Below are 25,167 nucleotides of genomic sequence, written 5' to 3'. Positions count from 1 at the left end.
TTTGCACCTTCGAGAATATACTCACCTACGGACCATAATGAGGGCTCTATGGGGAGACTCTTTGATGTAATAAGCACAAAAGCTAATATTTGCTTATGTGCTCAGAATAAATCAGTGAGGGGCCGTAAGAGAAAAAAATAATTACACACACAGTTGTTTTAAATAGTGATTATCATGCATATATGTCATGTCAGACTCAACTGTGATGTTAATGACCTAAAATATCACAAGACTTTTCCCCCCATTCTGTTTGGTGTTAGAAATATATTCCTAAGCAGAGACTGAATGTAGGTAGAACAGGATAATGCTGTTTTATTTGCTATAGGAAAATAATTTTGTTCTAATCTAAAGTTCAAAAGAGCAATGGATAGAGGTCGATATAACTGATATTGATGGCACTGGTAATGAGAATTTGAGCCGTTGGAGATTTGGTGGGCCCAACAGAAGTTGAGGCAGCCTCATAATTTTTTAAACTTTGCTACAAACCTGTGCAACTACTTTCCAAAAGTCATAAGGCTGTGGATGAGGCATCTAAAAGAAAATTCACTGTAGACTAAGGAGAAAAATGCATCTTAAAGAACTTAAATCACTAAAATATGACATTACATAATTTGCAAGATGTTTGAGTTTTTCTGTTGTTAATACTAACTTTAAAAGCATTCATTTCATGACTGCATATATCATAGACTGATCATAATGGACATCTTTTTCATTGGCACTTTTGGACCTGATTTTATAGAGATTTCCATTTTGATATTATTGGCACACACAATAAAATAGTATTGAAATGGTTCATCTATTCAGTTTTGTAAGCTTCAACTGTTTCCAAACTCTGATGGATACCTCACTGGATCTGTGATCTCATCGATATAGGTACTCCCTCCAGCAATGTGGATCACATCCTATACATGCCTTCTCCAATCCTGTGTGACTTTTGTCAATATCTTCCTTTAATTGTCCATGAGGGGTCCACTCAGTGCACGGGGGACCTTCCTAGATAGATCTTGACAGAAATTTTAGTTACCTAACACTATTACATTTGCAATAAGTTTGGGGGAAAGGAAAGAGAAAAAAATGTTTATCACATGTCACCTCTAGAGCAGTATTGTTAAGTATGATTTTCTCAAAAGTAGATTCAAAAGTCAGCAATATGAATTCCAATCTTTTCAAGGAAGCTAGTAGTATGCCATGTACTGCCTGATTCCTCTTGTTCCACGATCCCAGTTCACTGAGGGTCATGTGTTATTTTATTAACCAGAACATGCTTTTCAAAATTATGAATTACGTTAAAGTTCCATGAGTAAAACCTTTAGCATGATCAGCAAAAGAGAACTGTAGCTCTGGAAACCAGTCATTGCTATTTATTCTAAGTGATGCCTTTCTCTCTCTTTGTTTAGAAAATTCCCTACTTCGGTATATGAGCAATGAAAAAATTGCTCAAGAAGAGTACATGTACCAGAGAAACAGCAAGAAAGATACTGGGAAGAAGTCAAAAAAGAAAGGAGATAAGAGTAATAGTCCAACTCACTATTCCTTGCTACCTAGTTTACAGATGGAAGCATTAAGACAGGACGTCATGGGCACACCTGTGCCCGAGGCCACCTTATATCACGTGAGTAAAATTTTCAAAGGTTTGCTGTTACCGCCTATATTACAAGATTTGTAGGTGACGTTTGCTGCTGGTAGAGGTGGAGGTGAGTGGTAGATTGTGGATCATTTTTATTGCATTTTGTCTCCATTTTAGGTGATTGAGTCAAATCAGTGGCTTATGAGCAGAACACAATCTCTGAAGTCCAGAAGATAAATTCAAATCTGCCAACAGAAACCTATTAATTCTGTGACCCTGAGCAGTCACTTAACCACTACTTGACTCAGTTTCCTCATCTTTAAAATTAGGATGATAATAGCACTTACTCTTCAGGGTCAATGTGAAGATGAAATGAGATAATATCTATAAAGTACTTTACAACACTTAAAGGGCTATATAAATGCTAGCAATTATTTCTATGTCATCAAGATTGTATATCCATTCAGGTTCTCTCTTATTTGTATTGAAATAACTTCATAAGGGCAAAAAAAGGATAATTATATGTATATATGTATATATTTGTTTTAATATGTCCAACACATATATGTGCATATGTATATATACGTATATATATATGTTACGTATATGTAAATCGCTGCTTTATATGAAGGAATGTGCTGATGGAAAAACAGTAAGATTTTTAAAGGTCTGTAAAAATGATAATGTCTATATTTTATTTAATCTTTGCTCATTCTGACTGTGCATCCTCAAGATATATTTTTTTTTGCTCTAAAGTAAAACTAAATTAAGCTTATAATTTTGAAAAGAGAGGAATCTGTTAAGATAATGGGAGTGTGCACACACAAATTGATAATCCTCAGCAATGAAAATGAAAAGAATAAAATGCTTGGGAAATGACAAATATCCTCTCCCCCACTGGGATTTGCTCCAGACAGATAATTTAAAAGTTGAAACTCTTAGACCATCATCAAAGACAAACAGTGAAGTTTTCTATGCTCTGTTGAAGTACAAAAATGTTGGGCTGTAGTTAAACAGACTTAATCATAGGTTAATGAAACCCGGAATTCTTTCATTTTTTAAAGCATCTAATTGCTTTCTGCATTCAAAGAGAGCCTAGTTATTATACAGAATTTTGCAGTGAACTGCGGTATTTAGAGGACAGAAATGGACTCAACTTCATTGTTCCATTTATGGGGAAAAATACACAAAGAAGCAAACAAAAACATCTAGGAAAAGCTAGAACAAATCAGCTGATTAGCTAAATAAACTTAAAAAAATAAATAAGTAGCGCGTTGTGGCCCTCGGAACATAATATGTGAGATTTGGTGTGGGAGTACTGTTGCGACCTAATTGTGGTTACTGCTGTAATAAAGTGTGCTTGGAACAGACGAGTTTCTATCATGCCCTTATGGAGCAAACTATCTGTTCATTTGTGGAAACAACATGTTTGTCTGAAAGCTGTCTTAGTGGCTACACTGTTTGATTCTTCACCATTACTGAGAGGTCTTATAGAGTTGATAGCATTGTTGATAATACACTTCAATTAATAAAGTCTAAGAGACTATAAAACATTTATTTCCTTTGCCAGCCACACTCCAATTGTACATCAGCTCATACTCAATACATCTGCTCAACCAGCGATTTTTGCACTTGCCAGCACTTTTCAGCTGGGATATAACATCTAAATAGCAAAACCTTTGAGCAGTAAGGGAAAATACATAAGCAGCATGTGCAGTAATCAGAAAAATTAGAGCAAATGATTCCTGTAGAGGGAGATTTATCCGTGTTGAGGTTGATTGGTTTATAATGGGTTTCAATAAGTTTATTAACATAGCAATTTCAGGAATCTAAATGTGTTTACAAATTACATTCCGTTCTGAATATTCTACACTGAAACCAATTTTTCTTTTCTAAAATAAGCTTTGAAGTCAAATGCAGCCCTAAAAAAGAAAACTCCAAATTTATTTCATCATTTGGTCATGTTAGAATGTTTCTGGTTTTCCCTCCTAATTATAAACACAATTTTATTACATTTTTGACAGCCACCATAAATTTCAGTTTATCTAGAATGACTGGGGAGTAAGTTGTTCTAGTTAATTAAATATTCTAGTTAATTGAATTGTTTTCTCAACGATACCATGCATATACCATGCATTAGGAATCCCATCTCCAACTGATATGTGAGGAGAGGATACTTTTCATTTCTCCAAAGTCTTGTGATCTTATTGCTGGAGGGATGAGAGAGCAGGGCTGACAGTGAAATCCTTCAAGAAGGAGAGTAAAAACCAGGAAAGGGAGGAGGGTATGGTGGCAGGAACCATCTTGTAGGTTGGCTAGATAAGACTTTGAACTCTAATGGTGGATTCCAGTCCATTAGTCTGGGATCCCACAATACCTCTGCTATACTGGTTTTCAAATAAATGCAATAAAACTCCCTTAATACTCAAACCATCAAGCATAATGTAATTAGTGTCATTGTTGTAGGATAGAGCACTTTCGAAATAGGATTTGAGACAGAATATGCCCTAAGAAGAGCATATTAACATTCACCCTGAAAGTTCCCTTTTTGGGCAAATTGTTAATAAAAGCTCATCTATTCTGAATGTCATTCTCATAAAAGAGGAATACAAATGTGTCTTTGATGTGTGAGTGTGCGTGTGTGTGTGTGTGCGTGTGTGTGCGTGTGTGCATGTGTGCGTGCGTGTGTGTGTGCGTGTGTGCGTGTGTGTGCGTGTGTGTGTGTGTGTGTGTGTGTACCTATATATAACCAGATATTTGAGTTTTCCAGTTGTTAAGATTGTGGGTAAATTTCTCTGTCCTATCTTAAAACCTCTCTCTGCTTGCCTAAGAACAACTTAAAGCATTAAGAGTTCTTTCAAGTATAACATTCTAACCAGGAAATCAAAGTATGTCTTAATTTGTGTCTTAATGATAGTTAAAAGTATCACTATAGTCTATGTAATGCTTCGCTATTCACTTATAAACTCATAAAATGTCAGAGGTGGAAAAAAAAATCTAGCAAAGACCATGTATCCCTCCCTCTCATTTTGTAAATGAGGTAAGTAAGGCTCGGAGATCCGAAGCATTTTGCTCAAGGTCATATGGGGTACTAAAAAATCTGATGGTAATTATTATTCTTTATTAGTAATTAGTTTTTAGATATGAAGCCAATAGAACTCCAGAATCACACCTGTGATTAACATTAACCAAAAGGGCCACTTAGCTACTACAAACCTTGCAGCGTCTAGTATAATGCAATTCCTAATACAGAAACTGGAGGACCTGAAAAGATTGCACATGTAAAATCAGTTAGATTATCTACTTTTAGGAAAAGAAGGGTAGAATTCCAGGCATAAGGCAGCACTTAAGAAAATCTGTGACATTATTTTGATTGCTTTCTACCTCGTCTTTAGAATGTTTTTCCTTTACTAAACTTAATAGTTCAGAAAAAAATTTTAAAGACTATTTTAAGGAAAAAATATTCTGCAATCGATCTGTCTGCTAATTTTATTGTTAAAGTATGCAGGACCAAGATGGGACAACCAAAATTTGACTTCCATTGTAACAATGAAAAATCATATACTTTATTTTCCCAGTTACCATTTGGTTGTTGTTTAGTCAGCATCTGACTCTCTGATCCTATTTGGGTTTTGGTTTTCCGTTTCCTTCTCCAGCCCAGATGAGGAAACAGGCAAACAGGGTTAAGTAACTTGCCCATACTTGAACTTAATTCTTCCTGACTCGAGGGACAGTGCTTTATCCACTGCACCACCTAGATGCCGATAGATTTTATTTTTATGTAAACTCCTCAAGCTGGCATGTTAAGTCCTTCATCACCTAAGCTCAACTGTCTTTCTAGTAGGCTTCCTTTCCTGCTTTTTCCCTTTCAAATACATATCCAAACTGATATTACTTGCCTTTTATGTGGCACTCCATCCCCAATCTCTGTGCCTTAAAGCTGACTGTCTTCCATGCCTCAAATGTGTTCCCTCCTTACTCTTAGAAACCCTAGTTTCTTTCAAGCTTCAGTTCAAATACCATCTTCTACCTTGGGCTCTTTTCTGATGCCCCTTCCAGGTGCTAGCCCCTTCCTTCTATAATTATTTTATATACCTATTTGGTTCAGCCTTTCTCTCTTAGCTTGACCACAAGCTCCTTGACAACAGCAGCTTTTTAAAACATTTGTCTTTATACCCTGAGTACCACAGTACCTGGCATGTAGCAGGCCTTTATTAAATTCTAGTTGATTAATTAATTGGTTAATTGATTTTAATCCCTTTTCTAAATGGAGTTAACTGAACAACTGCATTGGGAAATGCAACAAACGAATTAGAAAACTCCAAAACAAAATGCCATGTGAAGTCCAAGGTGGGGAAGACAAGTGAGGAAAAAGAACCAGAGCTTTGTGGAGGATGTGGAATTTAAATTTCATTGGAAGAGATAGGGAGGAATTTAATGGGTAAAAAGGGAGAGGGAGACTAGTTCAGGCATAGGGCAAATGTATTGTTGGTGTTCTTGGGGGTGAAGTATAGCACTTCCAAATAAAGCTGAAAATATTAAGCAATACCAGAATGTCTAAGACTGAAAGTCAAGCAAGAGAGTCATCAGTAGGGAGCCACTGCATATTTCTGAACAGAATATTGAAATTACTGTTTCTGAACAAAGTGAATTCTACTCTGAGAATGAAGGACAGATGGAGGGGGGAGAAATTAAAGATGGGAAAACATGTTGGGAGACTATCAAAATAATCTAGGAAGATATATAGGTGAGACAGCAGTAGAAATAGAAGAGGAGAGAGGAATACAGTAGACTGGCAGAGTTAACGTCTATAGGACTTAGTAAGTTAGCATTTGAGAGGCAAGAAAGAAGTAAGAGACAAGAATGAAAAGAGCAAAGTTTCAGATGTGGAAGGCTAGATGATTAAGAATGGTAAAGTCAGAAAAAATAGCAGATTTAAAGGTAAAAGAGAATAAGCTCAGGTTTAGATATGTTCAGTGTGAAGCAATGGGACAATATATCAGTAGACATATGTTATAGGCAGTTTGAGGTACAAGACCAAAGAGAGTGAAGCACTGTCAGCCTATATTCTGAACAAACTCATCTGCTTGCTATTCTGTAATTCCTTTTCCCACTGCCACACTTTTCGCAGGCTGGCCTGGAACTCACTTCCTCCTCACCTATGCCTATTAGAAAGCCCACTTTGTTTAAGTAGCATCTGATGTGTAACCTCTTATGGAAAGCTTTTCCTAACCTCACTATTTGTTAGCTCTTTCTCTCTCCTCAAATTATCATGTATATACTTATCTGATTATATGTTATATCCTTCCAGTACAATATATATGCACTTGAGGGTAGAAATATTTAATTTTTGTCTCTGAACCAAGCACAGGTCTGTAATATATACACGTTGGAATGGTTGGGTTCGAGACAGAAATTTCGTTGAAGTCATGAAGGTGAATAAAGAGGACAGAGAGATGAGACCCGGATCACAGACTACAACTTGGCTCAGGTTAGGGGAGGGATTCTATTAAGGGATTGGAAGAAAAATAGGCTACCTTATTCATACACATACACATGACTCCCCCCACCATGTTTTTAAAGAATTCCTGCTCTAAAGTGTTTCAGGTCAATTCAGTTAGAATAAGAGAAACTATTGGATATGAGGCAAAAATTTTTGACATAGACATCACAGCACTTTCTGTAACACTTAAAAAAATGGGAAATAGAATGATGAAGACCTGTATTATGTGAATGTAATGAAATAGTATTTTATTTTAAGTACTGGTATTTATAAATAATTCAGAGAAACATAAGAAGACTTGTAAAATCTAATAGAGAGCAAAAATAAGGAAAGAATAAATACATTTATGTGTGTGCATGTACTCATATGTATGTCTGAATATACATAGACATATATGTGCATATATATGTTACAAGTATATCACATATATGTGTAAACACAAAAAGCATATCTACATATGTATTCAATGATGGCAAAATAATTGAAAACAGTACTAAAAGGTAGTTAAATTCATTCATTTATTTATTTTTGCAAAGGCTGGTTTTTGTCATTGAGAATATTTAATGAAACATAATACCTTTTCTCAATGGGGTGGAGAGAGAAAGGTTCTATTGGTGCAGTACATAGCATATGCTATTAGACATGTTTGTTACATTTGTTAATTTTGCTTTACTCTTCTGTATTATAAGAAAAGATTCAACATATATGGTGGTATATTAAGAAATCACTGTAACATAAAAATAAAACAACAATAAAGCAATCTCCCTCAATAGCTACTGTAGACTACATGACATTCTTAAAATAAATGTATCAAATATATTTCAACAACAGAAAAGGAAAACAGAAAGCTAGTTAAGGAGACAGAGAAATCACTAAAGATGCAAGAGAACCAGGAGAATATATTGTCTCTTAACCAAAAGAAGGAGATATGTGAGAGGATGATCAACCTTGCCAAGTACTATCTAGAGTTCAAAGACAGTGAGAATTGAAGTGAAAAAAAGATCTTTGGATTTGTTAAGAAGTCATCTCAGACCTCTGAGAGTATTTTCTGGGTTGTTGAGGAGAAAGACTACATTTAGGACAGGGTAAGTGGTGAGACTAGAAGGCATCAGAAGCAGTTAAGTCTTTTCAAGAAGTCTGGCGGTGAGAGTAACAGAGACATGGTAGCCCAGTTGGGTAGAATGATCAAGAGAATATTGCTGTAGGATTACAGACACATGAATAGATAGATAGATAGATAGATAGATAGATAGATAGATAGATAGATAGATAGATAGATAGATAGATGATAGATAGATAGATAGATAGATAGATAGATAGATGTTTTAAATGATACATTGTTCAGTTGTTTTTGGTTGCATCCAACTCTCTGTGATGCCATTTATGTTTTTCTTGGCAAAGATATTGGAATGGTTTTCCATTTCCTTCTTCAGCTCACATTACAAATGAGGAAAATGAGGGAAACAAGGTTAAGTGACTCGCCCAGGACCACACAGCTAGTATGTCTGAGGCCAGATTTGAGCTCAGGAAGAGGAGTCCTCCTGACTCCAGACCCAACACTCTACCCACTGTGCCACCCAGCTAAAAGATGAGTCCTATCACCATTCTAAAGTTATAAAAATGGGAGCAATAGGGGAAAATGTATTGTTGCTATAATCATTGAGGCTCCAAATGCTTAAAAGGTAGATTTATCTTGACTCTTTAAGAAATGTTTGTTCTTAAACTTTCTTCAACTGACTCGATTTCTATCCAGTTTCCACCCTTCTTTTACTGGCACAGAGAGAATACCAACAGGAGTGTTAATATTTTTATTAAGCTAAGGCAAACACATGGCATCGCTACTGAACTAAAGAATGAACAGGTGTTCTGAAAGATCAGTTGGGGGAGGAGGGATATATAAAACGATAGAGTTAAAATTATCCTGGACCTTTGAGGCACAAAAAAATGAAAGCATTAACACACACCCACGCTTTGTATGGTTGCTTAAGCCTATTAGACTTTGCAGAAATTCATTTTTGCTCCTTCAATCCATTTGCCTCAAACTTTTGCTTTCAGCAACGGAATTTCACTGAAAATAGGAGATCTTTGTATTAGACCCTATGCTTTATTCATCTTTCATATTCAGAGCTTCTGGTCCCCTCCAAGAAACTGTACCATTTATATTCCTCATTTTTCTCATCTTCTTCTGCCTCCTCACATAAATAATCATGCCTGATCCATGCAGCTCATTTCCTTTATGGCTCTAGCTAATGAAAATCTTCTTTCCCTTCAAGTCCCAGTCTAGCTGCCACCTCCTCCACAAAACCTTCCCAGATCCTTTTAGCTAAAAGCTAAAAGCTCAAAGTGTTCATGTAGAATTAAATGTATCTCTTTTCCTATTAAAGTTTGAATAAGTCATCTCTCTCAGAGTTTCACTGTTACTTTCCTTTAAATGCTTATTTCTTAATAAAGATGATTGAGAATTTTACGGAAAGAATTGTAAAGTAAATTGATAGAGAAATTAGTGACATCTACATACATACATTTACAATATGTATATATTATGGTAAAAATAAAAGAAAATTTTAGGAATTGCACAGAAAAAATCACTTAACTCAGTTTCAAAAATTTAAGATATTTTTGTATAAGACTGACATAAATAACTGTGGTAGTATTTAGAAAGCAAGAGCTGGTCATGGTAGTACATGATTGTAAATGAAGCTACTAGGAAAGCTGAGGCTAGTGAGTCTCTAGAACTTGGTATTTCTGAGAAAAAATGATCTCAAATGATCAGATGCTTATTTTAAACTCATCATCAATATGTAAGACCACAGGGAAGTCGGGGAAGAGGAGAGAGAGAGAGAGAGAGAGAGAGAGACAGAGAGAGAGAGAGAGAGAGAGAGAGAGAGAGAGAGAGAGAGAGACAGAGACAGAGACAGAGATAGAGACAGAGAGACAGAGAGAGAGACAGAGAGACAGAGAGACAGAGACAGAGAGAGACAGAGAGACAGAGACAGAGAGAGATAGAGAGACAGAGACAGAGAGACAGAGACAGAGAGAGACAGAGAGACAGAGACAGAGAGCACATAGGCAGAAAAAGGCAGCCAGAGACAAAGGCACAGAAACAGAGACAGAGACAGAAGACTTAGTATAAAGAAATATGAATTCTAATTGTGGCTCTATTTACTAAGCCAGCTAGGCAGTGTATTAGACAGAGTGTTAGACATGGAGCCAGAAAGGTCTAAGTTCAAAACCTGGCTCAGACATTTAGAACATATACAACTATTAAGTGAGTCACTTAATTATTTTACCCTCAGTTTTTTCATCTGGAAGATATAGGTAAGAATTGCATCCAACTCACAGAGTTGTTGTGAGAATCAAATAAAAAGCCATATTAAAGAACTTTACCAATTTGTTTTTCTATATATAAATGATATTATTATTAATAACTGAGTAACCATGGAAAATCATTTAATTGCTTTTAGACTCAGTTTATTCATTAGCCAAGTGGGAATAATAAGGCTAATGTGACCTACCTCTAAGGGGAGCTGTGGGGGAAGCACTTTGGAAACACTAAAGCATTCCATTTGTCCAGATTAAAACTTGTAAAGTGAATTCACAAATAAAATAAACATTAATTTTACACCTTCCTCTTAGAAGGCCAGAACAACTAACATTTAAGTATGATTCTAAAGAAAGCATGTAAGCCATGAATACTCTACTTTTAGAACCTAAAAAGCGGCAACACAGATTTGGAGTAGGTGTCTAGAAACCTGAAATGTTCCTTTTGTACCAATCTGACATATGGCGCTTGGTCCCGTCTTCGTTGCTTGGAATCATCCTGTTGGCATTCAAATATGAGAGTTGAACGGTGTTTCATTTCTGGTGCATTCAATATAATTTTAGGTCATCTGGTCTACTTTGTGAAGATTTTTTTTTTAACAAGAACTTCTGGAAAATATTTTCAAAATATATCTGATATAAAAGAGGATGCCTTGCCTAAAGATAAGAAATGTCCTGCTAATGTCAGCATAGTTGACACTTAGAATGAGTTTTGCCTCTAATTATAATTAGAGTTTAATTTTGGCTCATGAGTAATATAATTTGCCAGACAAGCACATTGTGTCAGTGTCAAAGTAACTAACAGAAATTTACTATGAAAATAGAAAGTGAGCAGAGGATGGAAGACTTCAAGCATTTCTCACTCACTTTGCACAGAAAATTTGCTCATTTCTGGACCATGCTGGAAAAAATAGCTATTGGTAGAATTAATCTGTATAACCTCCTTGAAGAAGGATTGTTTCATTTGTTATAACTGTAACCTTAGTGCCTAGAAGAGTGATTGGCATTTAGTAGTTGCTTAATTTAATGGTTCTTGATTGATTGATTTGGACTTGATCTCATATAATACAGTGAGGTGTTTTCTTACCAGGTCAACCCAATTATATTAGCTACAGTCCTCCAGTTGTTGGTTTGTTATTTCAAGTTTGTACACAATCCTCCATGGTAGAGAAAGAGAATTCAAGAGGGGAGTAGTTCTGTTTCCTCTCTGACATCTGCTGTTGTTAGTCATTCATTTTTCCATCGTGTCTCATTCTTTGTGACCCCATTTGAGGTTTTCTTGATGAAGATACTAGAGTAGTTTGCCATTTTCTTCTCCAGTTTATTTTACAGATGAGGAAACTGAGACAAACAGAGTTAGTGACTTGACCAGGGTCACACAGCTGGTAAGTTCCTGAAGCTGGATTTAAACTCAGGAGGATAAGTGTTTCTGACTCCAGGCCTGGCACCTGTACCACCTAGCTGCCCTCTGCCATTTGTTAGTATTATAAAACCTGTCCCAAGCACTGGCTCTTTACCTGCTCTTTCATCCCATTTCTCATGCCATCAGCCCTTCCTCTATGCATGTGAAGAATCCATAGGCTATTTGATCCAGAGTATTTTTAAGGTCCATCAGTAGCACGCTGCATAGAAACCCACTATATTAGACTTTATAAATGCAAAAGATATTTAAAATTAAACATCTTTCTTAATGAGGAATATACTAAAATGAGAGGAAGCTAGGTGGCATAGTACAAAGAGCACGGGCCCTGAAGTCAGGAAGATTCATCTTCCTGAGTTCAAATCAAGCCTCGAACACTTACTAGCTGTGTGAGCCTGTTTCCCTCCATTTCCTCATGTGTAAAATGAATTGCAGAAGGAAACAGCAAACCACTTCTGTATCTCTGCCAAGAAAACCCCCAAACGGGGTCAGAAAGAGTTGGACATGACTGAAAACAACCGAATAACAACAGACTAAAATGACATTTTTCTGAATAACAAGAAGCTAGCCGTTCTGAGATCTTTTTATCAGTGACCTTGTATAAATTTCTTTCTGCTTCTATTCCAATTTTCCCATTTGCATATTCGAACAATGCTTCATAGTTGCTTTAAAAATTAATGAAGCTGGGGGAAGGGAGTAATAAAAATGCCAAATAACTTCTCAACATTATTATAAGGTGACTTTAGCCCCGACCATAGAATATTCTCTTGTTCTTGTTGCAGCATAAACTATCTTCAATGTATACCCCCAAAGGAAAGAAATGTTAGATGCTGTCAATCAGTCAGCAAGTACTTATTAAGTTGCTAACCTATATCTGGCACAGGTCATCAAAAGAAAAAGCAGAGGAGTCTTTGATGAATCTTGCATTCTGTGAGGGAACACAGAGTATCAGATCTAAATGAAAGAGAGGGGAAAGTGAAAAGTACTCCCTCTCACTCTCTCTCCTCTGTGTGTGTGTGTGTGTGTGTGTGTGTGTGTGTGTGTGTTCAGTTTTATCTCTTTGGAAAATTTCCCTATTGCGTATTCTCCTGGTCAAGGACTCTGACTAAGCCTCAAATATAGGAAATTATCACTGAAGGTGCCATCCCACAGGATATGATTCTATAGTAAAGGGTCACTTTTCAAAGCTCCACTGGGCATGAATAATCTTTTTACCCATTAGGGTGTTTCAGTGAAAGCCAGGATTCTTGGAACTCACCGTCCTGAGTCACAGCTGAAGTGTTTCCTGATTATGGGATATGTATTCTTTCCCAGGACAATCAATTTAAAGAAATAAAAGGAGCAAAAAAATGAATGATAATGTCAAGTTCTTTCAAAAATAAAACTGTTAAAATGATTGGAAGTGAAACATATCAATGAATCATACAGTTTAATAAAATGACATTCCCCTGAGGAGCATGTGCATAGAATGTCCCCTAAGTCTTAGTACAATTTTAAGCTATTAAAGCAAATACTACAGTAAGACTTTTGGGACATGCTGTAAAAATATAAAATTAAGACTCTTTAAGTCATTATTGCATGCAACAACTTCTGTTTTGTCCTACTTGGTAACATTCTTAGCAATATGTTGACTAGTCTACATTAGTGGGTTAGTTGGAATATTTTTGATTTGCTCCTCACATGTTTAACTTATTCTTTTTTTTCTCTTTGAATCCCCAGTAGCTGGCAGACAAAAGACAATATGGTATACTAGATGGAGTGCTAAGCTTAGGGTCGGGAAGAGCTCAGTTTAAATCCTACCTCTGGCATTTAATAGCTATGTGACAATGGGGTCTTAAACTCTCTGAGTTTCAGTTTTCTCACCTGTAAAACGAATTTGAACTAAATGGTCCCTCAGGTTCCCTCTAGCTTGCTATCTCTGATACATACATACATAATAAGTGATTCATAAATATGTGTTGATTTTGATCCTCTAGGAGGCCTCTAGCTGGGAAATATGGTTTCCAATTCTTTTCCAATCTAGCCCTCTCTAACAGTCAAAAAAGTAAGTGGACCCTACTCTGACTTTTCATGTATTGAAGGTCAAGCATTTGGAATCTCTGAGAATCAAAAATGTCTGCTATGAAAAAGGTAGATTCTGTCACCTTGAAACCCTTCAAGTCATTCCTCTCATTTGTAAGCTCTGACCATTTTAAGTTTGCATACTCATAGGGCATCTGAAAACGACTGTGCCTTTAACGTGGAACATGATATGTGACTTTGTGTGTTATTTTCCGAATGAGAGTTTGAATGTAGTACTATAAGAGATGACATTTTCCCCATAGAACTGATGGTGATAGAATTAAAATACTGGACTTTCTCATTCCAGGAAGGTTTATCTTGATAAAAGTGAGAAAAATGATACAATCAACAATAAATCCAGTGAAAAATTTCATAACACACAACAACAAAGGTGCAAGAAATTCGAGCGGTGGAGGAATCAGAGGATCCTAGATTGAGGACTGGAAAAGTTTATACTTTATAGTTGCTTTTAAAGTTCACACTTAGAAGGGGCATTCAGCACCTTTTCATCAATAAACACTCAGATTGCCTTTCCTGACAAGCCTTCATAGTTAGCATGGACGTCTATGTCTAGATAAAAATCCAGAAGTCATCTACCCCTTCATTTTACAGAGAAGGAGACTGAGACCTGGAGAAGCCACAGTCACAGATAGTAAGTGGCAAGGCCTGGGATCAAACTCAAGCATCCTGAGTTATCTGGCCACAAGAATATCAAGTTACTCTTTGTGGTTTCAGTCATATCCAACTCTTTGTGACACCATTTGGGATTTTCTTGGCAAACATGCTGAAGTGGTTTACCATTTCCTTCTACAGCTTATTTTACAAATGAAGAGCTGAGGTGAGCACAATAAAGTGACTTACCCAGGGTCACACAGTTAGCGTCTAGGAGTGTAAAGTAAGAAGCCACTAAGTGTCTCACACATAGTAAGTAGCAAATCCTAATTCAGACCCAAATCTCCTGAGTTATCTATCTCAAGAATAATCATTAGTTTAATCTATCTGTGGCTAAATAGGCACTCATCTTTGGTTCATTGACTTCCTCATCAGTATGGACATGGGGTTTTAAAGTTGCATTGAATTTTAATTGATATTAGTGTAAGTTTGAAAGAAAATTTGGTTATAATTCTAGTACTTCGACCCTGAGTTTTCCTTACATTTGCAATACTAAGTAAGATACTATAATGAAGACCCCTCTTTCGTGAGGTTTTGGTAAATGATTACTAAATAGTATTGTAAATGCCTTTGAACTAGAACAGCAATGTCATTCGCTAATTAAAACAAAATTTGCAGAAACACATCAGTGGGAGTTGGGTTGATACAAACTTGTTAGCCTTCTTGATATCTCTCAGGTTGTGTTGGACACTTGTTCTTAAACATCCCCATTATATAGCTTCTCTCATGCTTCCTGTGGGGGACAAAGGGGAGAGCATACATAGATAGATTCATAACACAGAAACACTCCTTTCGCTTTTCCTCACTTTCTTTTTTTTTACTCCAAGTTAGACAAATTTATGTGTGCTACTTTTTGAATTTTTGTTGATTATCAGCAACCTTTTCTCCTGCCATCATTCAGTCCATTAATTGAGATTTTTGTCTAATATTGGAGAACTTTCTTCTCTTCAGAGAAGGGAGGGGTATTTTCAGCCATTTTCCTGACAACTCTGATATGAGCAGTTTCCTTTAGATAAAGCATTGACCCTGTCATCTTTTTTTTTTCTTTACTTTCTCTAGATCTCTTCCAGCAGCAGCTTCTTTCTTAACTTACTACAGTCTGTAGCCTTAAAAAGTCTTACTTGGAATGGGCAGGTAGCACTTTATAGTCAATGAAAGCTCAGGTTACATTTGCCTCCAGACTTTCAGTTAGCACGTACCACACTGTTCCTGGAAGGCTTGATACACAATGCCCTGCCATTGCTCAGAGATAATCTAACATGTACTGTCAAAACACATGTCAGGATGTCCCAGTCTCCTCAGGGGCTCAGTGTAATGTTGTGGAACCATATGGTGCCTATTTCAGTGCTAGGATATTCAGAGGCAATGGAATGTAGAATGGGAAGCCCTGACGTAGCAATTTAAAGTGATATATTAGGGCACGTCTATTAAAGCATATCTTTATGTGCCATAATATTTCAAATCTCTAAAATAAATATCTTTTGATTTAAGATTTTTCTCCTCCAGCTACTTTGCACTTCACACACACACACACACACACACACACACATACACACACACACACATACACACACACACACACACACACACACCCCACCTCTCCTCCATCACCACTGTGACTTGCTCAGATTTAGTATTCTTTGATTATGCCAAAGTATAGAATCTAGATCAATGCTTCCTTTTAGACTACTTAATCGGAAAATTTCCTTTCTGCTCAGAAACTGGAAGGAGGAATGAGGTTTCTGTGTCTCACATGCTTAAATAAAAAAGCTGATTAGCAATTTTTCTTATCAATAAAGTAATACATTTTTAGTCAATGAAGAATCTAAGTATTTTATAGAAGATTACAGCAAGAAAAAAGTTGCTTCATGGCAACAAGAGAGAGTAATTTGGTTGCAAACTTTGCTTTAAACTTTGGCTGCTTACAACTTGAGAAAAATCTATTACGGGCAGAGCTTTCAAAATGAAACCTAAGAAATTGTCGATTTCTTCCAAAATTGAAACAAACACTTCCAGAAAATTAGGAAAAGAATGACCCAAATTAGCCTCTCCCTCTTTTGCCTTTCCCATAGAAAAAGTGTTGTGGGATGAGGGTGGCGCTGGAGGGATGAGAGAATTGAACAGAACATCTGTGAACAAATATGAGAAGACAAATGGTCTTTTCAGACAAAGGTCCGAAAAAGCATCTTTTTATCGCCAGTCAAACAGAATGCTATTGCATGCATTACCATGGTCAAGATTACCAACAATGCTTCCATAATGGTCCTTTATTTTAACACATTCTATTTTGGTCCATGGAATTATGAATTCGACACATTCATTCAGAGTTCATGGTGTAATTATTTGCATAAATATCTTTTGACACAGATTTAATGAACTTCTGCCGGTCATATCTTGAATTTAAATTTGAACTGTACAATGCAATAAAGCAATCTCAAGATCAAGATTATTAACAGGGTTGGAAAAAGTAATATATCTTTAAATGTACTCAAAGGATTTAACCCATTAGAAAATGGAACATTCAGTAATGTTTAAGCATTAATGTTTAAGCTGGCAAAGAAACAACTCACATTCGGGGAAAGGGCTTCTTCTGTTTTGAAACAATCAGATGACTTGTACATATGAGCCTCATAATCCTCCAGGTGCTTTGATGAGTGTTCGCAGATGTTAGAGTTTGTAGAGAAATCTTGGACAGATAATCAGTTCCAAAGTAGTTTGGGCTAGACTAAATATCAAGGGGAAAAAAATGTAATAAGGTTAAAATCAATGTTATGGATAGTTACATTCAGGGGGATAAATTGAGTAACTTTCTTTATGAGGAAGGTTTTAACATATCAAGTATACATTTTAAATGCTTTAGAGATTCCCAATGACTTATACTACCACTATTTCCTGCAGAATTTTTTCTTTTTTTAATTCAACTTTATTTTATTTTTCAGTTCTGAATTCTCTCATTTCCTTCCTCCCCTCCCTGACTCTTTGAGAAAGCAAAATAAAATAAACCCATTAATATATATACAGCAAAACAAATTTTCACATTAGGCAGATTCTAAAGAAAGAAAGTAGAAGAAAATATGCTTTAATTTGCTCTCAGTTTATAAGCACTCTCTCTCGCTCTCTCGCTCTTTCCCTCCCTCCCTCTCTCCTTGGAGGTAAATAGCATGTTTTGTCATAACTCCTTGGAATTGTGATTGGTCATTGTGTTCATCAGAGTTACTAAGTCTTTCTAAATTAGTTATCTTTATAATATTGTTGCTACCATATAAATTGTTCTCCTGGGTTTGCTCACTTTATTCTGCATCAGTTCATTAAAGTCTTCTCATATATTTTTTATATCATACTCCTTATCATTTCTTATAGCACAATAGTATTCTGTCACATTTATATACTATAACTTGTTCAGCCATCCCTCAATTGATATGCATCACCTCAGTTTTCAATTCTTTGCCACCACAAAAAGAGCTGCTATAGATATTTTTGCATATATAAGTCCTTTTCTGCTTTCTTTATTGCTGGGTCAAAGGATATGTATAGTTTAATAACATTTTGGGGCATAGTTCCCAATTGCTCTCCAAAACAATTTGTGTACCTATTTTGGTTTGACCCAAATTAGTGTATCTATTTTCCCATATTCCCTGCATTATTTGTTATTTTCCTTTTATATCATATTAGTCAATTTGATGGCTAAAAAAGAAAGAAGTAGTGAAGTGGTACCTCAGAGTTGTCATTTCTTAAGCGTGTTAGCAACTACAAAGGAATTCCCACTATAAAAAGCTAAAAGAGTTCAGAAATTTCCTCAACGAAAAAAAAAAAAAAGACATATCATAGAAGACCAATAGTAATTTAAACTGTAAACTCATTCATAAGATATCATAGACCACTATAGTCTAAGATCAAGGCAGCTAGGTGGTACACTGGGTAGAGTGCTGGGTCTGAAGTCAAGAAGATATCTTCCTGAATTCAAACCTTACTAGTTTTGTAACCCTGGGCAAGTTACTTAACCCTGTTTACCTAATTTTCCTCATCTGTAAAGTGAACTGGAGAAGGAAACTGCAAACCATTCCAGTATCTGCCAAGAAAACCCCAAATGGGGTCATTATGAGTCAAACATGACTGAACAACAACAAAAAAAAAAACCCAAAATTTAAGATTACTTGTCAATTTCTAAAGTTGTGAAGAAGAGTAGAGAGAAAAGCAAGCCTTTGGAAAACTTTGTGTGAGACTTAGCAAAGCCTGATCTTTCCAAGAGCATTTGTAGATGAACTTACTTCCTTCAGTATTTTGGGGTCTTCTTTAACAAGCTGTTGACTTGTTTTTCATGATTTTCTTGCATCACTCTCATTTTTCTTCCCAATTTTTCCTCCATCTCTCTTACTTGATTTTCAAAATCCTTTTTGAGCTCTTCCACGACCTGAGACCAATTCATATTTTTCTTGGAGGCTTTGGATGCAGGAGCATTGATTTTTATTATGTTCTGTTTGTATGTTTTGATTTTCTTTGTCACCAAAGTAAGATTCCATAGTTTGATTTTGTTTTATGCTGTCTGCTCATTTTCCCAACCAAATATTTGACTTTCTAACTCTTTGTCAAGCCAGAACTCTGCTTCCAGTTGGAGACAGGCAGTGTACTGTCCCAAACTTCAGAGGTTTTGTGTAGTTGTTTTCAGATCTATTTCTAGGGGAGCTGTAAATTTTCAGTTCTTCCCAGGAGGTGTGATCAAAGGAGTGAGGTTTACTCCTTTCCTGGCCTGTGCCTTGGTCTGTGAGTCCCTACAAGCACTCTTTTATGCCTTGGAACCATGAGGGGGATTCCCTCTCTACTGCACCACAGACTCCACCACAACAGCATTCCTCCTTGCCCCAGGACTGCCACCCAGGACTGCAACCTAGATCAAAGCAGGGCAAAGCTAGAGAATCCTGCCTCAGTGCCAACAATGAGATCCTGCAATAGCCCTCTGATCAGCCAATTGATTCCCACACCATCTGTGAGCCAGAAGCTCTGAAAGCAGCCACTGCTGTTTCTGCTGCTTCTGCCTCTGCAGCAGGCACCACCTCCACTGCCCCTGGGCTAGGGACCACCCTTGCCCCTCCCCAAGTCAGGTCTGACAGAATTTTCCCACTGATCTTCTATGCTGTCTTTGTCATTTGTGGACTGAAAAGTCTGGGAACTGCCACAGCTACCAGTGGTTTGGTCCCCTAAGGCCTACTTCAGCCTGTCTATGCCATGCTGGACTGTGCCCCACTCCCAGCCCAGTGTGATACATCCTTCTTATTGACCTTCTAGGCTGTGTTGGGCTGGAGACTTTTTTCCCTCCATCATTTTGTGGGTTCTGCAGAATTTGTTTAGAGTCATTTTTACAAGTATTTGGAGAGGTTTGAGTGAGAGCTCAAGAAAGTTCATGCTTTTACTCTGCCATCTTGGCCCTGCCCCCTGTAGATGAAATTAGAAAGAGGAGACAGAGGAAAGGAAACACATATGTCAGCATTTCCATACAAAACTCATTTCGCTGTTGTGGAATTACCATATCTAGACTATAGGACCTCTGCGTGCACACATGAAAGTGGATGTGGAAATAGCCCCAGAGAAGACAAAGTCCTAAAGAGCATCTGGACCAAACCAAGTGCACAAAGAAAAAACCTAGGCTGAAAGTGAAACTATTTGTTTGATACTTGGGGGGGGAGAACATGAAATATCTCAGAATGAGAATCACAGAATTTTTAAAATGTAAAAGGCCTTTAGCACCTATCTCATGAAAGGTAGACTCCCTATGGTATACCAAACAAGCAGCCATGCAGGCTGTGATTGAAGATATCTATTATGGGAGAACCCATTGCCTCTTAAAACAGCCTTTTAAATAGCTTTACTTGTTAAAATTCTTTGAGTTTTTTCCTGATGAACTCAAATTTTCCTCTTTGTAACTCCTATTTATTTTTCCAGTCCTACCCTCTTGGATGAAATAGAACAGATCTAATACTTTTCCACACAATAGCTCAAATACTTGAAAACTGCTGATATGCCAAGTCTTCTCTTCTCTTGGCTAAACATTCCCAATTCCTTCAGCCGATATACATATACAATGAATTTGAGGTTTGTGTGGTTGACCTCCTAGACATTCTCTAGCTCTCCTTGACAGTCCTTCCTAAACTATGGTACCCAAAGCTGAAGACAGTGCTCCTGCTACTATCAGATCAGGACAAGGTACAAAGGGACCATCACCTCCTCTTTCTTGGGTTCAGCCTAAGATCACATTAGCATTTTTGCTTGCCACATTACATTGCTTATTTATACTGAGTTTTTAGTCTACTAACACTCCCACATTATTTTCAGACAAATTGCTGTTTAATCATGTCTTCCCCTATTCCTTACTATAAGATGATTTTTTAACTGTTCAGAAAATTTTATTAGATTCAATACAATACTCTAGCCTGCCAAGGATCCTGATTCTGGCATTCACTGTGCTAGTATCCCCATTCCCAATTTAATATCATCTTCAAAACTCTGCCTATTAAAACATTAAGTAATCATTAATACAAGTGAAGAAGTTATTGACTACTCAACTTTTAACAGAGAGCTCACTCTAGCAGATGCATAGAGAATTTAAGTCCCCCCGCTGAATGTGATCTATTTCCAAAAATTCCTCATCTGTTTCTTCTTTGTATCCAGAAATGACTGGAAAAGAAATTAATATGGCAATTTGAAAAATGAATAAGTAATCTAGATGAGACATCAATAGCTACTGACCCATATGATGACTTTCTCCTGGCTATGAATTATCTGGGAAAATGATCTATACGTTTACTGGGGGTATCCATGATGAAATTATAAGATGTGAACGAGACTTTCAGAAACCATATTGTATGGCAGACTTTATATTCATAGTCATAAATTGAATGAAATACTTTCTGTTTGTTAGTAACAAAAGAGCATTTAACTGAGCAGCCCAAATTTTAGCTTTAAAAGTTCTCCTCCAGCAACTTTTTTTTTCCATCTATCACTTTACCTTAAGGACCCTAGGAACTTTCCATCTGATTTCTAGCTGAAACTTTGCATAATTATGTGCTCATTAGAATGTAAGCCCTTGAAAGCAGGGACTATCTTGATTTTCTACTACAGCATTTTCTGCTTAGTAAACAATAAATGTCTTGTTCTTGCATTTATGCATGTTTTAAGTCCATAAAAGATTCTTTGATAGTTACAATAATAGACATAAATGTTCAATAATACCACTGCTTCATGAAAAAATGTCCCTTAGGGAATCCAAATGAAGGAGAAATCTCATCAATGTTAAGGTCTTCTAGTTATTTCCGATATTTGCAAATGATGTTGTACCGATTCGATCAAGCCTCAGCCTCCTTAGTAAGAGCCATAACAATTCAAAATAGAAAATTCTAATTATCCACAATGGGAGAAATATCAAGAATAGGTTTTCCATAGGCTCCAATGGGAATGAGCAGACCCTGCTTTGAGTGAGGTCCTTGTGCCACTGATTCTCTCTAGGAAGACATTGAGGTGCCTGGCTCTCACCTGTCCCATCCATACCCACTGTGGCTGAAACCTTTCTCTCAGGGCTGTTGTGGGCAAAGAATAAAATGAGTGAGAAACAAAGGTTCAAGCTTCCAAGCACTCCAATTTTTTAAGCAATGTATTCTAATTGCTCCACAGACCAGGACTAGGTCTCCTCAGCTTTAGTACTAGACCCAGAGTACAAGGGCAGATCTAAACTATGTCACAGCTCAGGCCTTCAGAGGATCTGGACGCTATGGCCCATGGCTCTTCCTATGGATATAGCATGGGACCCAGGAAGCACCTATCCCATTCATCCTACCTACCTCCCAGAGACATACTATGCAGTTCATACATACATCTTAAATAGGCACTGATGATGTACAAGTGAGCTAGGCTCACAACTGAAAAGGAGGAAGAAGCCAGATTATATTGCCAAAATAGTACTTCCAGTAAGATCCTTGGCATAAAAGCACATCTTTTTAACCCTAACCGCTTCAAAACCAGGAAAACCTAGATTCAGGTTCCACTTCTTACAGCCATTGGCTATGTGACCCTGGGCAACTCACTTAACCTCTCAGTGTCCTAGGTAACAGACTGAAACTATAAGTTGCAGAGAAATTGCTGACCTGCATGTGTGGCACCTAGGAGTTCCCTATACCGGTGAAATCCCAGGCTCAGGGACTAGCCCCCATTTGTTTTTTTTCAGTGATTTCATACAACAAAGAATCTTGGAATATCTTCAAAGATTGTAAACTGCAAGCGACCCAGAGGGCAGTGAAGAGACATTTGGGAGGTGATGATATATGTGAGAAGGGGCATAAATATATCGCGTAGAAGATGTAAGCAAAAGGAAATGGGCCAGCTATGTCTTAGGAGTAAAGGATGATATTTTCACTGTACCCTTAGAATGCCGACAGACTGTAGATTTAGAAATGAAAGTGACAGCTGTCAGTTAGCCAACTGCCTCATGTTACAGAAGGGGAAACTGAGGCCCAGAGGTCAAATAGCTTGCCCAACATTACACAGGTAGTAAATGACAGAGCTAGAATTTTATCCTAGGTCTTCTATCACTGAATCTAGTGGGGGGTTTTTACTAGCATTTTATACTACAGTGGGTCAAGTATTTACATGAAATGAATGAGAATTTTGGGGAAGACATTGAGAAGATGGAACCACTGGATACAGTGAGGATAGGTTACCATCTACGATGTTGGGGGGCACACATGTCAATAACATCACTGACTCTTTGACATATTGACTTATACATGCCTTGTTCTGTTTAATAATGAAGTTACAGTAATAAAACCTTATTTTCGAGTTCCTGTTTTTCCAGTTGGTCATAGCCAACTCTTTGGTAGTGTCAAGGAGGGTGGAGTATGTACCACACTTATATTCTGGTGATTTTTCATTAGTATCTCTTGGTGATCCTTTGATTAATCATTGGTTATTATCCTCCATAAAAGAAGAATATTCATTCAATTAAGTTTCTATCATTCATACTGGGGAAAAAATGAGATGAGTTCCATTAGGAAAGGCTACATAAGAATATAATTTACATTTCAGGACAATTTAGGGTAAGTCATCCTGTGTTTAGTGACATAAGGAAAATTTTGCTGTCAGGAACTTAAAGTCTCTGCGGTAATTTAAATCATTAAAATCTGTTTGGGATGTAGAGTTTCTAGTGTAACACTAAGATGATTAGTGAATAAGTTAATTATTTTGTTCACCAAATTTTAAAGAGTTTCAGACAATTTAACTCTTTCAATATGGCAAGTGCTAGCCTACTTTTAAATATTATAAAATTTCATTTAATCAGATATCATTTCAGTCTTTAAATATTACAAGCAGACATCCGTCACTATCTTCTCTTTAACAGAGATAACATGATTGAGGGCTTAGGAAACCTTATATTTCAAAAGGGACTATATTGATTTTCTTCAGTAATTACAGTCTCTATGAAACCCGTGTCAAATGCATGGTATTGTAAATAGGACATAAATAGCATAAAGTCTCAGTTTATTTCAATTTTAAGCTACCCCTCAGTTTCTGAGGAATTACCTGAAAATGTATCATTGGAACATCCCGTGTTACAGCTCTTTGAATTTAACATGTTGAGTTTCACATAGACTAAACTTCCTAAAAATCATCACCTCCATTGTGTCATTTTTCAAACTAGTAAACCAGTAAAGAGGGAAGAAAAAAATGAAATGGGAAATTGCAGAAATACAAAATGAAATATTCAAAGGAGATAATTTTGCAGCCAAATAGCTTAGGGGAAAATAACCACATCTAAATTGACTTCACTTAAATAGAATAGTCTGTGTAGTTATTTATCGGTAGTACAATACCTTCAAAGAAGAAAAATATTGATGCTTAATGAGTTAAAAATTGATTGGGACTTGTTGCACATACAATTTCATTTGAATTCAATGTTCTGATGATTTCATTTAAGTTCTGTGTACCTTAAGCACTTGCTAGACTATTCTAGTTTGTGTCTATAAATTATCTTCTCCAGGTGTTCAGGGCTAGAATTCATCTCTAATAATGTGTTCATAATAAATGTATAAGAGGCAGCTGGCATAGAGGATAGAGAGGTGTCTAGGAGACAGAAACACTGGACTCGAGTTCCACCTCTGACACCTATTAGCTATGCCACCCTGGATAAATCACTTCACACAGTGCCACGAGGCAACTCTCTAAGAATATAAATGACAAATTAGGTGGTGATTTACGTTGAGAGAGGTAATTGGCTCACTGGGAATTCCCTATGTTCACAAAATCATGTCTAGATCTTTCAAAAAAAAATAAAAAGTATATGTCCAAAATGAGCATATGGTAATCAAGTTACAAGCATCTAGGTGGTCCAGAAGGTAAAGTCCTGAACTTAGAATCAGGAACACCCAAGGTTAAAGCATACCTTAGACAATTACTTGCTATGTGGCCTTGGACCAGTGGCTTAGTCTTTTGGCCTCTATTTTCTTATTGATATAAAAGGGATGATAATAATATCACCCACCCTGCAGGGTTGTCTTGAGGATTAAATGAGGTATTTGTAAGCCATTTTGCAAATTTTAAAATACTATTTAAATAGTAACTATTACAATCCAATAATTAGAA

The 25,167-nt window shown here is 36.7% G+C and overlaps 1 protein-coding gene across 14 annotated transcripts in view; it reads left to right on the top strand.

Moving 5' to 3' along the window:
* Positions 1-25,167, top strand: part of CNKSR2 (connector enhancer of kinase suppressor of Ras 2) — a 327,007-nt gene that overhangs the window by 214,275 nt on the left and 87,565 nt on the right. For 13 of the 14 annotated variants that reach the window (XM_072615299.1, XM_072615298.1, XM_072615297.1 and 10 more), the window contains one exon: positions 1,398-1,612. The exons of the other annotated variant lie outside the window; for it this stretch is intronic. In XM_072615299.1, the coding sequence (XP_072471400.1) occupies positions 1,398-1,612 (215 nt within the window). The remainder of the gene's footprint in view (positions 1-1,397; positions 1,613-25,167) is intronic. 14 annotated transcript variants of the gene reach the window in all.

The sequence above is a fragment of the Notamacropus eugenii genome, chromosome 5, assembly GCF_028372415.1.
Source record: "Notamacropus eugenii isolate mMacEug1 chromosome 5, mMacEug1.pri_v2, whole genome shotgun sequence".
Taxonomy (NCBI): domain Eukaryota; kingdom Metazoa; phylum Chordata; class Mammalia; order Diprotodontia; family Macropodidae; genus Notamacropus; species Notamacropus eugenii.
The sequence above is the reverse complement of the archived record's forward strand: the minus strand, read 5'-3'. Positions and strand labels throughout refer to the sequence as shown.